At 28.7% G+C, this 18,591-nt stretch overlaps 1 protein-coding gene across 2 annotated transcripts; it reads right to left on the bottom strand.

The window, feature by feature from the left end:
- Nucleotides 1–847: 847 nt before the first annotated feature.
- LOC111633385 (zinc finger and BTB domain-containing protein 24-like) lies at nt 848–16,336 on the bottom strand. 2 transcript variants are annotated; one of them, XM_023377944.1, is made up of 8 exons: nt 16,010–16,336; nt 10,316–10,536; nt 10,062–10,188; nt 5,834–5,965; nt 5,693–5,766; nt 5,504–5,613; nt 5,252–5,423; nt 848–3,128 (listed from the first exon to the last, which is right to left on the bottom strand). In XM_023377944.1, the coding sequence occupies exons 1-8, from the start codon at nt 16,240–16,242 to the stop codon at nt 2,545–2,547; spliced, it is 1,653 nt and encodes a 550-aa protein (XP_023233712.1). In that variant the 5' UTR covers nt 16,243–16,336; the 3' UTR covers nt 848–2,544. The 2 variants fall into 2 exon arrangements, with proteins under 2 accessions (XP_023233712.1, XP_023233711.1); XM_023377943.1 differs by having other exon boundaries at nt 852–3,128; nt 10,062–10,212.
- Between the last annotated feature and the right edge of the window lie 2,255 nt (nt 16,337–18,591).

Raw genomic sequence — 18,591 nt, 5'->3', positions numbered from 1 at the left:
GTGGAGATGCACAATTGCCCTCTGTGCACACCCACCTCTTTCCATTTGACTGGCTGTTTACCTGCATGATTGGAGGTTGAAACAAAAACTACATACGTAAAAATTAAGATGTGTCTTGTAGTCAAGTAAATATAAAAATTATTTGAAGATATGATATTATCAAATTTTATCTTTTAAATTATATTTTTCCACATTCTTATGCATTCCAAAACATTTCTTTGTGAGAAAAACATTGTTGAACATAAATATACCATGCAAGTTTAAACACTATCAAAGGTTTTATGCTTTGCTGAAGACGTTGCAAAAATTTAGTGTGTAAAAAATATTTCTTTTAAATATCAAAAAAGTAATTTTTTTTCAGCAGTAAAGGAATTGTCTATTTAAAAGTTTTAAGGTTCAACTCCTAATTTTGGAACAAGTAAATTGATTTCTCTGTCAAAAACGCTAATCAAAAACAATCTCTGAGTATATGCAACAGACTAGCTAGTTTGTGACCAATTAATTGGCTATTGATCAAATCATCATTTGTGTAGTTGCACAATAGTTGCAAATTGAGTCTACTTCACACAATCTTTTAATTTTTTTTTTTTATTTTTCAAGATAGATTTATACCTCATATATATGGTACAGAATGTTTCACAGTTAATAGTTGTAATTTCAGGAATAATCTAAGAAATATATTGTTTCTTAAAACTATTAATTCCTTTTTACTATATGTATTTTAAAGAATATCTACTTTATCATCACCTGGTTAAAATAAAATTAAAAAAATTATTGATGCATATATGGATCAATATATGCACATATATACGTGCATATATATGTGCGTATGTATGTATGTTTGTATATATATATGGATATAGAGAGACAAAACTAGTCATTTCAAATATTGACAAAACTAATTTATTATCACAGATATATTCATATACTAATATTAACATGGAAGAACAATAATTGGATATGGAGAGTAATTTCTCATTAGACAAAAAAATCTCATAATACTTTGCTGAAAAATGACATCAACATAATTTTCAAATTGCCACATAAGTTTTCATCTGTATAAAATGTTACTATAATACCATGCTTTCTCAATTCTATCTGCATCTTTTTTACATTTTTCTCGGTCTCAAAAGATTGAAGGGTGCATTAGAATTGGGCACAAAGTTGATTTAATGCAGTGTCATTTGCTCTTCACTCTGCTTGGCAATTCATGTATATCACATCTACATTGACATTGTAATATATATCTCTCCCACTACTTCAGTTTTAATTTTGGTTTTGGAATAGTTTTGGTCTTTTGAAGTGTAGCAAGCTGAGTGAATGATGTCTAGCAGACAAATTGCTTAAAAAGCTGTATTTAAGCTGAGTTTTCCACCATGCCAAAAACATGTACACAATATTTCAATGTGATGCTATATACTGTACATATCAGATAAATTTTGTTTGTGCATACCAACACAAAATATTAAAATGTTGATTGTATGATAATTTTTGACTTGATTTCTTAATGTCTACATCAAATTTAGTGTGTAAAAATATTTTTATATACTAAATTTCTGTACTTGATAAGGGAGTCATAAATGAATACATCCAAAAATGTGGACATCATGAAGCATTAACTTTTTCCAACTGTGTTTTTGATAACTTGCAAATGTAATGCATGCCCTATAACTTTTTTCAAGTATGTCAAAACTTGGATGCATATTCAATTCAATGGCAAATGGCATATCAGAATCAAGAAAACATGGTATATGACTATTCTAGCATGTTCAAAATACTTATAAATATAAGACATTTGGCAAAATTTCTTTTGAAAAAAATTTGGATAAAATTGTGCTCTCAGCATAATTTGAGGATAACCTTTTCCATAACATTTTTAAATTTCTCCTTTAGAAATTGTTAAAAATTTAAAACTGTTTAGAACAATTGCAGAAACAAAGTCTAGCCTAAATCACAGGTTAAGCCTCAGTCATTTAATCTTTCCTTTATGCAAACAAATAACTGTTGTTAATCATCAAACTCTCATCAGCCATTTCAAAAGCTATGGTCATAATCTGGACAGAGGTGAATTTAAACCATGATTTATTCTAAAATTTAGTTCTGTAATCACTCCTTGCAAGTTTATAGAGCATCCTCTTGTATGTATGTATATATATATATATTGCATTATTTTTCAAATAAACAATAAGCTACTTGGTAGAACATTTAGCTTTTGTAATGACTTACAAAAATCAAATACTGGACGGTTTTTCTTTTTTTTTTCTTTTTTGTATTAACTTGAATAGAGCCATCATCTTACAAACTAACTTATACATGTAATTATGTAAATTTTACATTTTACATAAGCTTATTCCTTTTGGAATTTTATATTTAGATTGTGAATTGGCTCTTTCTCATCAACAAATGTGTTAATATTTTGTTAAACATGCATGATCTTATGTTAGTTAAATACAAAATGTTTCTTTATTTGAATAAAACTAAGCTATTAAATGAAAAAAAATTATACAAAAATTCAACTTAAATTTTGTGGAAAGAAAAGCACATTCAAGCTTCAAACAGCAATTCTTGATTTAAAATATCTTCATTGGAATTACAGATATCTTCATCCAGAGAAGCAAGCACCTGACTTCCAGGAACATCTAAAATATTTGTGATATATCCTGGAAATGAAGAGACAGTTTGTTGAATTTTGTCGTAATTGCCCGAATTTTCCACATTTAGTGGAATTCCTTCCACACAATCATTTTCGGAGGGGCATCCCGAACAACATCCCTTTCCATCTTTTTGACAAGCAGATGGTTCACATTTACAGATTTCTGCTTCGATTACTGAAGCACTGATGATGTCTACATTGTCTTTCTCCTGGTTGTTCTGGCTTTCAGAAGCTGTTAACTGATTTATTTCCAGCTGTTGGATGTTAGAAGTAATTTGGGAATTGTCAATGCTATCTATAAAGTTTGTAGCTGGTACTAGTTGAACACTATTCATGTTTTCTAACTGAGAAGCATTAAAAGTTACATTCGGTGGTAAAAATAATCTAGTCATAGATGAATTATTTGACTGTACTTCTTCTAAACCATTTGATGGTTTTACTAGATTAACATTTCCCAATGGAATCAATGCATATGCTGAAAAATAAAACCATTAAAATAAAATCAAGGAATTTATTAATGTTTGAAATATTAATTTACTAAAATATAATCTGTAATAAATAATTTCTGTATTTGGATGTTTCATAATATTTCAAAGGAAAAGATAAATATAAAAACATTTGTAAACTATTGCATTGAATAATGTATCATCTATTAACTTATAAAATCCTTAGGCTGAATTTATGCAGAAGTGAGAAATGCAAAAGATGGAAATACCAAGCAAACCAAGATCATATGCCTACAGAAGCTTTCTCCTTGTTTTCCCTCTAGTTGTGTTCAAGCTAAAGCTGGAAGGAATAGTCTGTTGAATTTTATAATGGAGTAAAGTTATCAGAGTAGTTTAATTTTTCATTTTATTTTTCTTTAACATATAGAGGTCATAAATAAAAAGGAACGATATGTTTCTTCATGTTCAACAGATTGCCAGCATTCTGCTCACTTCTCTCTTCTGCATAAACTGCATCATGAGTGCAATTTATGATTCCAAAAGTTCTCTTTCACTTGTTTTCCCTCTTCTTGCATCTGCATAAAAGCAGCCTAATGCCCTTGTCCTTTTTGTGTTTAGTGTTTATCAATTAAAACAGAAGTTCCACAGATTGATACTAAACAAAGATAATCTTTTATCATCATCATAAACACAATATCAAGAGATCAAAAATTTTGTTTCTGTTAAAAATTCTGTTTTGAGGTGCACAAATATTTTAAAAATTTAATATAAATACTTGATTTCTTTAATTTCCAAATTTTAATAAATTATGATCCAAATGATGATATGGCTTTATTGTTTTCAATCCTTAAGAGTTCATTTAAAGTTGTTTCTAAGAATAAAATTCATTTTCATATTTCAGTGTACAGATATGAATTAACAAAAGGGCTATTGTAATTGTGATAAAATTAGCTATATCACAAATGAGCAACATATCAGACGGCACCTTATAACCAATGTATCTATCCATCTGCTTTGACTATTTTTGATCTCATCCTGACATGCTTTTTTGTGGATTGTATAGGGTGTCAAATAAGTCACTAACAATTTTGATTGGAGATAAAAAATCCGAAATTTGTTGCATTGACATGAAACTTGGTGAGAATACTATTGAGACTAAAAATAACTAGTAGATGAGGTTTTTGAAGTGCTCTCCTTTGCGGACAATACAGGACCATAATTGATGCTCAAAACCAGCAACCACATTTGCCAGAACTTCATCAGCAATGTCTCTAATCTTGGCTTTGATAACAAATTTGAGCTGTTCAAAGTTGGCAATGAGTTCCATTGCCAACTTTGAACAGCTCAAATTTTTTCCTCTGGGGCTTATCCTTGAGATAGCCCCAGAGGAAAAAATCCATGGGATTGAGGTTAGGGGAATAAGGTGGCCACGAAATTCCTCCTCTGCTGCTCTCTGAGAACCCTTCAGTTATCATCCTTGGCCTGAAATGTGTTTGGATCTTCATCAACTATGGCTCTTGCTGCCTTGATATTCCCCTCTGACCTCAACGATCATGGTCTGCCTGTCCTGGCCTCATCATCATCCTTTATGCTGCCTGTTCTCTTAAATTTCTCAATTAAATTGGTAACCACACCTCTCGTTGAATTTGACTTGTTTTTGAAAGTTGTTGATCATGTCTGTAGTAGCACAGTGGGTTTTCATCACATTTGTCCCAATATTTAACCAAAAAATGCATTAATTCAGTAAATATTTGATCATTTTTAAATTTTTTTAAAAATTGGCATGTCAGCACTAAACAATTATCTTTGTTTACAAGATGGTGGCTGTGAGATATCAGCCCCCTCAGATGGGTAGTTAAAAAGTTATCCTCAATCAAAGTTGTCAGTGACTTATTTGACACCCTGTATTTCTTACAATGGTATTTTCAACATCTGTGATTGGAATAAGGTAATTTCTTTGCAAATAGAAACTCAATGGTAACTAATTTTTTAAAATTATTGGATAAAGTTATATTTGAAAGAAAAGTGTGATATAATGAGGTGCAATAGAATGACACTATTATGTTTCATGTTGCTGACTTCATGTGATATGAGAGATGATATAAAAATTAAAATATTACAACAATGTTTAAAGACTAAATGTTAAATTCACCTGTTACTCCTTCTGAAACAGTTGCATCTACATTGAGAGCTGAGAGAGGGATATTTATCATTGATTGTGAAGTGTCACTCTTTGTTTTGTTGTTGCACATAGAAGATAGTAAAACTTGTGCACTTGTGCTAAGTTCTTCTGTAGTAAGAGGACTTTCTTTACTAATTTCTGTCTGTAAAGCACAAAACATCAGTGTTGTTATTATTTATTAAATAATCATTTGATATATAAATTTCATTTGAAATAGTTTACCTCATTTGAATCTTGAAGTCTATCATGTTTATTCATATGTGTTTTTAAACTATATTGTGTAGAAAATGATTTTTGGCATCCACCCTGTGTACATGAATAAGGTTTTTCACCTATAATTAAGACACTGTTTAATCAATTGATAAACTTCATATTTTCACAATTCAAAATGTTTCAGATGAGAAATAATACCTGTATGAGTTCTTATGTGAGTTTTTAGATGATGATTTGCTGCAAATGATTTACCACATCCATTTTCTTCACATCTTGAAATAAAAATTGCTGTAGTAAAACAATTTTTAAACAAAAAGATTTTTTTGGAAAATAAGATACCTGAATGGTTTCTCTCCTGTATGAGTACGATTATGCTTTCTTAAATCACTAAGAGTTGTAAAAAACTTGAGACAACCTTCTTGAGAACAGTTGAAAGTTTTACCAGTATGAAGCCTTTGATGAGCTTTTAGCCTAAATAAATTTTAATGAAAATTGATTATCATCATTATTGATAATAATAATAATTATAGCTCTTCTTTTATTATCTGTAAAAAGTCTTATTTAACAATAAATTAAAAAAATCTCAGATAACTCTAGATCAGGGGTAACCAACCAACTAGTTGATTGGTGTATTATTTTTGGTCAATGCAGAAAGTATAACCCATTAAGTCCCATCAAAAACCATGTAATTTTAATAGGAATATTAAATCCATATTTTTAACTGAGAAATCTCTTAATTATTTGTTATGCATTAGTAACTTTCCATAAAATAATGTGATGGATACAAAGAATTGCTCTTGTGTCAATGGTCCCTATTCTTTTATAGAACAGAGATGTGATGATTGACTTTCAAGAGTTAAAAGAATCAATCACATCCTGCTATAAGTTGATCAGGACTGCTCTAGATCATTTTCATATTGATTACAAATGCTATCTATCTACAGATGTCTGTAATTAAAGTATACTGTTTTATACTACTCTTGAGGCAAAGCTATTAGAGATGGATTGATAAAATTTTATAGGTATGTTTAACCAGGGTAGTTTTTCTATGTTTAACTCAACATGGAAAAACTACAGTTTCAAAAATAATTACAATTTTTACCACTAGGGATCTATATGTCTAAAATGGCACTACTGTCACAACAGTGTCACATAACAGCAGTGATCTGTAACTCACAAACAGTGAGTCAAACTTTTGCCATCCTTAAACTACAGCAAAAAGGATGTTTGAGTAACATTATGCTAATGCAAGATTGTGCAAGACCATACACTGCAGTTACTAACTACTACTGAAACATACTGTCTATATGTTTGGCAATGAAAGGGGATTAGCCAGTCTTTTCTGATGCAATGTCCAACTTGTTCACCCAATCTCATACCTTTTGACTTCTGGTTATGGGACTATTTGAAAAGTAGGGTTTATACACATGGGGTTACAGGATAATCAGAACTAAAGAAATGAATTGAAAAAGAAGTGATTCTCATTAGTTCTGACAAGCTGCACTTGGCTGTTGCTAATTTGATAACTCGACTGCTATATGTTACTGAGAGTGATGGAAAGCATGTTGAACAGTTTCTTTTAAATTGCTACAGCAGTAGTGCTGTTAAAGACCCCTTGTAATGAAAGTTTTAACTATTTTTGAAATTCTGTTCATAGTGTTCATATATCAAGATAAATGTGCTCACAAAATTTAATTAAATTACCATTAACAATTTTGTCTCCAGAGTGATCTGAAGTGATATACTTAAAATCAAAATATACTGTGTTTATAATTAATGTTCAATTGAATGTAATATTTTTCACATTTACATATGAACAGAATCAGTGTTTTTACAAGTAACTAGATTTTCATAGAAACAATTATGTTTTTGTGGAAGTAATCACATCACAAAGCTAGGGTCTCTTAGGCCTCTCTATATCTTGTTCTGAGATGATGCTCTTGATTTTTACATTTCTTTTTTCTCCCTTTATGCAACTGAAATTATATACATTGATTTTGCAGACTTTATATTTAAAATTTTGTTGTAGATTTTGGTTGGGCCCAAGGACTACAGTTATCTTGTTGGCCATTGCATAAATAATAATAGCAGCTAAATTACAAACATAAGCAAAAAATTTATTGTAAATGATAATAAGTCTTTGAATTTTATTAAATTATGAAATAAAAAATTATTCTTTTATACTGATTTATATTTTTATTAAGATATGATACCAAATCTTTTCAACTGTGAAATCTTTATAAGAATATAAAAACTTCAAATGCTCTTTGTAAAAACTTTTTTAAAAAGAAATGATAATTGATTATAAATTTAACTTTTAAAACAGTGAAATATTTACATAAATAAATTTGAATTATTTTTTATATTTATAATATTGTCTCCATATTAAATGAAAAGAACAAACACATTTCAATATCTAAAACCTTAAGCACACATTATAAAAAGTCACTTTCTGAAAGTCATGTTCTTGGATGATTATTCAAAAATGATTTTTTCCATGCAATTCAAACTATTTCCTCTGCTGTCAATCTTAAATTTTGAGAGTTAACAAATGAGTCTTAAAATTGAAATTGAATATTTACAGTAATAGATTTATGCAAATGAGCATTTATCATTACTTTCACTGAACAAAAAGACAAAAGATTTTGTTAACTTTGTTTTTTGCATAATGAATTTTAATTTGTTTTATTCTCTTTACAATTGTAAAATTAATTTTATGATCAAAAATAAATATTCCTTTACTCAAGATGGAATTTTGTATTTTGATATATATCTCAATATTCTATGTTATGTAATTTGTCTCATATCTTTCAAGTTAAAAAACAATTTTAATATAATTACATATCTGTGTATTATGATAATGATGCTAGTCTTATACTAAAAAATATTACTTTTTATCATATCAATATTTGAAATTTAAGAGAAAAACATTAACTTTTTGAAATGAATTTGATTGTATTAACCATTGAACATGATAGATTATCATCATCATTCAAATCATTTTATTTGAAAATTTTATATTATGTAGTAATAACAGTACTGGTAATAATAATAATAATGTTAAAAATACTGTATAGCAGATCTGTCCAACTTACAGACTTTATAAGTTAAAACCATGGCAGATAAAATTTGAAAGGGCTCCTATTTTGTTAAACTAATTTAATTTGATAACTTTTTCAATTTATGTTCTAATTTTTTTAATATGGTATTTGCTTTTATTTCTACATGAATATTAATGTTAAACAGTTGACCCCCCTATAACACGGGTTCTTATAGTTTGGATTCCTATATCACGGCGAAAAAATTGCGACAGTATTCGTACAAACATGCTAAAAAAAAAACTCCTATAATTTGGTAAAACGTCATCGCTGACTAGTGTCACGACAGGATTGCACAAACCATTGAGTTTAAATGAGCAGCGGACCTACCAAAAACCATCATTATTTAACATCCATAAAAATTATATTTATATTAATGATGTCTTTAAAGTTCAGCAAATTTTTCGCAAAAAAAAAAAATAATTTATTGGGAAGCACGCGAACGCCATTCAATGACAATCTCCACGATGAAAACAAGCTTAAGAAATGGTGTAGTCAAACGGTGCACACTCAGTAAGTAATCCTACAATTTTTTGTTTATAGCATAGTTTATATGGATTATTCCCAAAAAATTATACGTATTTTGGAAATGTTGAGTCGAATTAGACTAGAATCGATTAATTTTATGGAAGAAACCTTTCAAAAAGCTGTAGTCCGTAAACTGCATATGTGCCAGGCTGTGATTGGCTGGACTCCTAGAAGCTGGATTCATAAAAAGAGGAACATATCTATCGTGTTATAGGGGGGTCGACTGTAGTTTTGGTTTTAAAAATATATGGTTATTATTTTATAATTTTATACTGTACTATTTTGTTATGGAAATATCAAGAATCTTGCGAGCTTATGGGCCCCAGGTGGCCACTCAGTTTTTCCACTGAGTTAAAAAAGCATCAATGATCTACTTCACATCTCTGTTCTTCTATAATAATAAGCTACCCTAATAAAATTATGCCGCAAAATAAACTTATATTTATTTATATCACAGTAATTAGCATTCCAAATTATCTCTTTCATAAATACACTAAATATAAATTAAACACCACCATTTATTTTTATCATAATAAAAATAATTTTATTTCTTTTGATGCCAAATCATAAATTTTGCTCTTCTTTGGCTCACTCATTTTGAACTTAACTGAAATAGCTTAGGATACAACAAAATAATTACTAAAATAACATAACCTAGCAATAACCTTCAACACAAAGAGCACTTTTTTGTATCCACCCATGTGTTATCTTACAGAGCATTACCAACTCATAGCAAACAGTTAAAAGATTTCTCTGCAAAAAATGTGAATTTAATATTCCTACCAAAATTACATCATGTTTTTTGCATTTTAACAAGGCCATACTTTCTGAGATTGACCAAAAATGATGTGCTGATTGACCGGTCAATCACAATAGACTTGTTGACCATCCTTGCTGTATACAATTATAACTCAATATAAATTTTCAAAGTAAATGCTCACCTGTACAATGTATTAAATGCTTTTTCACAACCAGTTACATCACATTCAAATGGCTTTTCTTTTGTATGAACTCTAACATGAATTTTCAGGCTGTATGAAGTAAGAAAGGATTTCCCACATCCTTCTTCTGCACAAACAAATGTATATTCACCTAAGATAAGATAAATATATATATATATACACAAACACACAATTTATAAATTTTTATAATAAAGCAAACATCAATGTACAAACAACAAATGAATATAACATACCAGTATGAGTTTTCTGATGAGTCTTGAGATTCCCAGCAGTGCTGTAAGTACGTGAACATCCCTCATAATCACAACGAAATCTTTTAATTTCTTTCTTTTTTGTTTCTTGGTTTCTACTTTCTATTGTTAATATTGCATGAGAAGGATTCTTTGGCATGGGAACATTACCAGGATTAATCTGCATGCATATCTGATCAGCAGATATGGTATGCTGAATATATCTGAAAATAAATAATGACATAAATTAACTAGAAAACTCAAATTTTATTAGATAATCAATTGAATAATAATCTAAAAATAAAGATAGGAAATTTCCATTTTTAAAATTTACATATTCTTTAATGAACCAAATAACTGTCATAAAATTACATTTAGGCTATTATGTGCTATCAGCAGTCAGTCCTGAAATTGTTTTATAAAACTCAATTTATAGAACTTCCTATAAGAACTAATTATTGAAAAGATGTCTTGTCAAAACTGATAAAATTCTACACTGAAGGGAGGATAAATAATCGTAAAATGTATCTTAATGAAATAAAAGTGTTTGATAAGGCAAGCATTGTTTTGGATTAATCAATTCTTACAGAGAATTCAGTGAAATGTTATTCATATTACAGCCTCAATGTAATCTGGCAATAGTTATTTAGTTAATTGAATTATTCAGATTCTTTGAGATTTGAGATAGACAGGTTCAATGTATAGTCAATGAAAATGAGAAAAAAATTAGAGATAGACAGGTTTTGAGATATATAGTTTCCTTTACAGTAAATGATAATAGGTTTGATTGGAAATACAGTATTTTATTAATACAATAGCAAGTATAGTACATTCCTACATTAGGTATAAATAAAACATTGACATACCTTAACAGAAATAGTTTTTCAATAGTTTATGATGCCTGACTTTCTTCAACCAATAAGATGCAAGCCAAACTCACCAATTAGAGAAAAGCAACATTAATTAATTGCAACTACAGTATGTACTGTATTGCAAGAGATTGTTCTAAACTGCAGTTTCTGATATCAAAATGTAGTTGCCAAGCTTTCTAATTGACACTTCAGTCCATAATATGAGATATAGAGGTTTTGGGAGAAAATTATTTGAGATAAGTATGGAAAATGTATTGAATTTAGGCTGAAAATGCAGGGGAAAAAATTTTCAAGATAGAAGTTTTTGAGGTAAAAATGCTTGAGATAGACAGGTTCAACTGCATGTATTTGTATTCTTTAAAATTGTTTTTAGTTCTTTATATTTTTTGAAACTATGTAGATAGCATTCAACAAAAGTAAAATGATTAAACTTGTCTCATATTTATAGATAAGAAATACTGAATGAATGTATACTTCATTGATAAAAGTTTTATACAGAAATAATTTTGTGTTATCAATGTTAGATCTGAAATCATAATTTGTTATATACTGTCTACTATTAGTTATATCAAAGAGATGATGATAATTTTTGAAAAAATATGTATTTTCTCACAATTAAGAAAAAGTTATGTTTTTTATATTGGTGAATCTACTTTGATCCTTCAACATTTTCACAATTACTATTATTATTATTATTTTTAATTTGAACCCTTTCTGCCCTATGAGCACTAAGAGGATCTTTTTAGTAAGCCCATTATGAGTTTGGCTGGCCCACAGTAGGATGGGCAGGTGGTGAGAGATGGGCCCCAATATATCCAGATGGACCACCCCCAAAAAGTTCCTAGGTTTTCTGATCTATCCAGATTTGATCCTGGGTTCCTCAGAGCAGTAGGCTGCTCTTAACCACTTGGTCATCTGGACAGCTCCAGTTCATTATTATAAACTTAATGAATAGACGTGCAATTTTTGCAACTGATTCCACTTTTTAAATAATTTTCAGGTAAAAAAATATTAAAATAGCCTCCTATAATTGTTAATCAAGCATAGTCCATCGTAGAGATTATCAAAGAATACTGATCTAACATGGGATAAAATACAAAGTCAAAAAATATAATTCTATAAAAAAATACCTTAATATTTCATTAACATATGAGAATGAGATATTTTTTCAGTTTATAAATTAATAGAAAACTATCATTAAATGTGATAAATTTCATACTGATTTTATATAAAATTATATATTGAAACTTGCTACTTTTATGTGTAAATAAGTATATTAGGCTATAACATTTTAAAGTATTACTTTATTAAGTATCCTGCAATTACATATAAAATTCTTTTTATGGTTATTTCGTAACATTATTAAATTAAGATATACAATCTGAGCAACGTTAATACTACTAAATAAACAATAAGTGTTATTTGTAATAAAAGTTAATAATTTAAAAATAATGTTTTTGTGTGTATATAAGAACAATTTAATTATTTTTCAGTTATTTATTTAAGAAATATGTTAGAATGAAATAACAAAAAACAACTGGATACCAGTAACTTACAATCAAGGTCACCCTCAGATTTCTTTAAAAAATTTCAAAACATTGAAATCAGCAATTAAATGAATTATTAAATCAAAAATATTGCATAATTTGAGTTTATTAACTTTATACAGGAAAGATTGATTTTGTACATAATATAATAAGGAAGACATTTTTTTGAAACAAGTATTATTTTGATATATAAGTAATTTAATACACTAAATACGAGCCTATTCTTGGTGTTAAATGCTTACTGTACTTGCCACAAAAAGATCTCTTTCCAACTATCAATGAACCATGCATTATTTATTTCTTTAGATAAACCAAAAAGATTTTATTGAAAACTAATTGAAATGTTACATTTAAAATAATATTTTAGTTACTATCTAAAAATGCTTCCAATGAAAAATATAAGTACTATACATATATATTTTACAGATAATCTTTAACAATCTATGAACAATTTATTATTCATTTAAAAGTTCAAAGAGAAAAACATTGAGTAGATTTTAAAACATTAAAAAAATATACAACTTCTCAAAATGAACTCATGACAAATAGGCCAATGGTGTTTTAGAATATCTGAATGCAGCATTTAATGGATAAAATTTGTTCTTCAAGCATTGATTTTAGTTAAATTTTCAATGTCTGGCTGTTATTTCTTTTAAGTTTAAAACTACTGTAGTTAATTTGTAATATACATGCTTATGACTAAATCTCTGATACAATGTTTATAAACTTTAAGTAGGAATGTATCAAGAAGTATCACAATTCAAATATAAGTACAGATATGCTGTTATACTAGCTAATTTGATTAGGATTTAAAACTAAAAAGATAATCATCATAAAATTAATATCCTAATAAATGTAAATTAATCTATTAAATTTGAATTAATTCCAGAAATTTGTCTGCTCATTCACATTATTAATTTGATAATCTATGTAGAGAATCTAAGATTGTATGCAATTAAATTGATGTTATATAATAGGAAGAAAAGAAATTCAGATGAGATACATTTATTCTGAAAATTACAAGAAGTAAATTTACACTTCTTGAGTGTAAACTGTAAATTAGAAAAAATTATAATTATCAAAGCAAGAAATAACAAAAGAAGTTAAAATTACAGATAAATACATTACAACATGCATAAAACCAAAGTCATAGGGGTGTGGAGGAAGAATTAGAAACAATTAAAATTGTAAATAATTTGGATATAGCTTAAAAAAACATTTGTCAAATTAATATTTTCAATATGAGGATTTAAAATATTCTCTCTCTCTCCTATTGAAAGAATCTAATTTTTTAATTATTTTCTTAAAGTGTACAAGAATATCTAATTTGATTTATATTTCTTCTTATAATCACTCTACGCATTATGAATTTATTTTAATAGTTCAATTATGTAATTTATACAAATAACTAATGGCTGTATATTGTACACTTCTGATGTCTATTTTTAATTGTATCTACTCATAGCAGGAAAAATTCAATTGAACATGACACAAATTCTTATATAATAGTCAATAAAATAAGAATTTTTAAGACCTATTATAACTACAGATATTTATAAAAATTATTTAAATGCAAGAAATCTTTTTACATTGCAGATGAACTTTTCTTCTTCAAATGGCTATATATTAGTAAGAATTAATTATTAATAAACGTACTAACTAGTTTAATAAAACAATTAATCAGAAACCAAGTTTAATAGAGTTTGCTTGTTTCCCTTACTTGCTTCACTTTAAATTATATTTTTAGTATAATGAACAAACTGTCTCCACTAGTCCAGTTGTGTTTCTCAAACTTTTCATCTGACTACTGTCCCTTTTAGTGCATATATATATATATATAATTTTTTTTTTGTTTCTTATATGTTTTTTTGTTTATTTATATGTATATGTTTTTTGACAAAAATGAATTTTTGTCTCCCTTGCCTTCCAGCATCCCATTGAGTCTTCTATCACCCTCAAGGATAGTAGCACTGAATTTGGTCTAATTGATGAATATATCAAAAGTACAATTTATATCAGAACATAAAAAATCAATTTAGATAACACTTGTAAAGTTTAATTTTTAAAATTTGTATTCCTAGAATAATAAATATATGAAAATAAAGTTTTAAGATAAATAAATTTATAAGATTCAATTCATCCAAAAATGTATTAACTCAAAAGTAAATTTCTTTTTAATTATGGGATATTATATTTTAAAATAATAAAGTTAAATTCAACAATGAAAATTTCTAATATTCATGAGAAACATTAAAAAATTTCAACAATTCATATCAAAGTAAAAAGATTTGTAATCATTTTTTATTGCAATAATAGACTATACTTTAAGATATGTTATCTTAAATACTCTATTATAATATTATGAATTATTATTCATAATAAAAGTTATAATCTTTCATATTTATATTATTAAAAAAGTAGCTTCAATTTAATACTAACCAGGAATCACATCTTTAAATAAATAGTTATATTAAAATAGTTATCTATATATAACTAGCTAATTATATAGGCCAATATAAAGCAAAGAAAGCTTAAATTTAAGGTAAGCTTGTGATAAAGGTTAAAAATCTAAATTTAGAAAAAATCCTCAAATATAAATTAATACTTAAGCGAATCATTTCGGTTGAATATAGTCAAATTCAAAAGATTTCATAAGAAATTATACATACCATAATTTCTTATAATGCTATCAACATCTAGTTAATTGATCATAAAGTTTTATTCTTACAGTTCAATTGATCAATCAGAAAAGACGGCCCATAATTTTTATAACCGTCAAAAAAAACAAATTACTAATTAGATTCAACTTCAACTTGTACTCGAACAAATAGTTATGTAATTAATTTTACTTTAAACATTGTTTATTTACATCTTTCAGACTCCAACAAGAAATATAGAAAGTTAATTAAGACATGGTTAGATTTTCATTTAATTGCATTATCAAACAGCACTACTGTTTCTTTTTTTATTCTTGTTTAATATAAAACATAAAATGCATATTATTTTAAAAAATGAACAATATTTACATATACAGTATTTAAAATATTTTCATAATAAGGAAGCATCATAGATTTAGAAATATTTGGTAAAATTTACAGAATTGTTTGGCTACAATGTACAATTTGGCATCTCTTTACACAGTTTTTGCTTACAAAGTACTCATTTCGATCAAGTATGAACTAGTTTTAGCAATAAGACTTTAAATGGAACATGACTATCAAGAAAATAGAAATATAATTAAATATAATAGCCTGTGACAAAAGATGAGAAATACAAACCCGGCATTTTCTTGTTCTTCCACGTTGTTATCAACCTTACTATTAAGGTTCTGATCGAAATGATCGACATCGTTTCTGATTCTTTCATTATCGAAGATTCGATCGGTGAAAGATTCCAGGCTATCATCCAAATAGTCTTGGAAAGTGACTGAAGAATGATAAACTACACAGTCGTCTCCCATCTTGCGCAAAATACTCCCTTCATCTGATGTATTTTCTATATTTACCATCATGACTCCTTCATAACTTTAATTAAATCGAGAAAGTTTGTTTAATTCTTCCGAGACGAGTCTAAAATATTTTCATACATCCAACCTCATCACGTGACCAACAACATATAAACAAATATGCAGAGTTGCCAACTTCCAAGCCGCAGCGTCCCCTAGAAAATAATATTTTACCCAAAAAAATCCCCTAAACTCCCCCCCCAGATTAGGAAAAGGCGTCGTTCATTATTGTCACAAAATATTAATTTATTGCTACGTTTTATAACTGACTACGTCATAAAAAGAACCGCAAAGAAACTAACACGATCACGACCAGATTGGATGATCTTGTAATAATTGCCACCACAGAATAAAGTATTGATATAACAGGAGCGATAGTTCTGTGTTGAAGCCCGTTTTTTCTCCCATCAATTTGTCCGCCATTGTACCGGATTTTATTGCAAGCGAAAAACACATAATTCGTGGCATTTTAAGCAGAATACGAGCGTACTTACTCGTATTGCGTTTAAAATGCCCACGAATTATGTGCCTTTCGCCTGCAATAATAAATTAATTAAAGGTAGCATCTACACATTTTACGAGTAAATAAATGTTTTTTATGTTATTTAACCTTTTTTGAAGGAAAAACGTAAGTTATAGAGTTTTAGTGGAATAAAATGATACCAACTTTACCATAATAAAAATATAGTAGAGGAGAAGGTGGTATTATGGAACCCCAATTACATTTTAGTAAATTGTAAACAAGGTATCATNTAGTTTGACTGTCAAATGTATTCTAAAACTTGCATTCAGCCTATAGGAACCGGCACTAACTCGTTCCAAGCGAGACATTCTCGGCCTCCCATCCGTCTTTCCTATGTGTTATACGTATAACCTTTACCCAAGTTCATTGAAATCCAGCAGCCTGCCAGTCGTGTTACAAATAATTGGCAATAAATCCGAAAATGCATCGTGAACAAAATTGCATACATCGAATAGCAATTTCTCAACGAAATACAGTAGAGCATCGTTTATCCGAATCAATTGGGGACTCGGGTTGTTCGGATAACTTATTTTTCGGATAACCGATTATGTACGAAAAAATATATTTACCCATCTCGTGTTGAAATTTTTCTCCGTTGCGTGTCGCTTCGCGTTGAATTTTTGTCGATGTTAAGCTTAATGTAAACTTTTTAAAATAATAATCGTGGCTATTGTATCGTTAAAAGTTATTTCTTTATTTTTTACAAACAAAATAAATTTATTGAAAAATCTAAAGTATAATTTTTTTGTTTTTAAGTTAATCTAGTATCAAAAACGTTCGATTCAGCATGACACACAGTCCTCGGAAAAACACCACACAAAAGTGTCAGTGCTGCCAGCTAAAACACACACAACAAAGAAAAATATTGGAGTAGCCCAAGATATAGCCAAAGATTGCAGCGCCGCAGCACTAGCGAAAATTTAAATTTGCCGACTGGAATTCTTTCGGATAAACGACGCTCTACTGTAATATATTATGTGAGAGATATGGTATATTGCAGACCAACTAAAAACAGTTTATGTAGAAGTTTCTAGTGTACAATAAGAAACTCTTTATATGCAAGTATCGCTACTTGTTAACTTTCAACACCTAGGAGAAGAAGGTGACAGCCGGATGTTTAAGCGGTTAGGACTTCAGTCTACCTCTCTGAGATCAAATTTGAACTGTTCAAGAATCTGTACCTGATGTGTCAAGACAGCCTGGCAGCCCAAATTGTGGATCTTCAGAAACCAAGCATGGGTAAGATTAAAACGGCCCTCTCTTCGTGCCCTCCATAAACAAAACAAAAAATCACCAGCTGCCATATTGCAAGTGTGATGAAATATACGATGAGCACCGAGATCTTTAATTAACTTAATGATCTTATGTAAGAGTTAGCAATACTGAAATACGAGCGCGATAATTTCTTACCATAAGTAAATTTCCAGATATTTAACAGAAAAATTCATCACAAAACGATTATTGATGATAATGTGTAAAATTCCATTTCATCCATGCAAGGTGTGATTACCTGAGCACCTTCGGCCGCCAATTTAAAGCGTTTTAATCTTTAAAATTGGCGTTTTCACTTCCCGGAACGAGGACCCAGGGGTTGGATTTGTGGGAAGCGAGTGTTCGGGTTGTTTCATTGTGTCGAATTACACAGAATGAGGCGCTTGATGTGTAAGTGCGTGAGTGCGAGAATTCGAGTAAAGGTTAAACGGTATATATATCTTCGTGTACAGTGATGTGTCCGTGATAAGGTAAATTTGTTTTATTTTCCTTAGTTATAACAAAAAATGTTGATTTAACAATCAGCAGGATATTGGAAGGTTCTATAAACTACATTCCTG

This window comes from Centruroides sculpturatus, unplaced genomic scaffold (assembly GCF_000671375.1).
Source record: "Centruroides sculpturatus isolate CEXI.00-Female unplaced genomic scaffold, Cexi_2.0 scaffold677, whole genome shotgun sequence".
Classification (NCBI taxonomy): Eukaryota; Metazoa; Arthropoda; class Arachnida; order Scorpiones; family Buthidae; genus Centruroides; species Centruroides sculpturatus.
Note: the sequence above shows the minus strand (reverse complement) of the source record. Positions and strands in the feature narration are given on the sequence as shown.

Excerpts from the sequence above, each read along its gene's own strand:
- LOC111633385 (XM_023377943.1), bottom strand. The coding sequence starts at position 16,242 with ATGATGGTAAATATAGAAAATACATCAGATGAAGGGAGTATTTTGCGC. Across the intron at positions 10,537-16,009 it reads GAAGAACAAGAAAATGCCGG|ATATATTCAGCATACCATAT; the intron begins GTTTGTATTTCT and ends ATTTATTTTCAG. Across the intron at positions 10,213-10,315 it reads TCATCAGAAAACTCATACTG|GTGAATATACATTTGTTTGT; the intron begins GTATGTTATATT and ends ATCTTATCTTAG.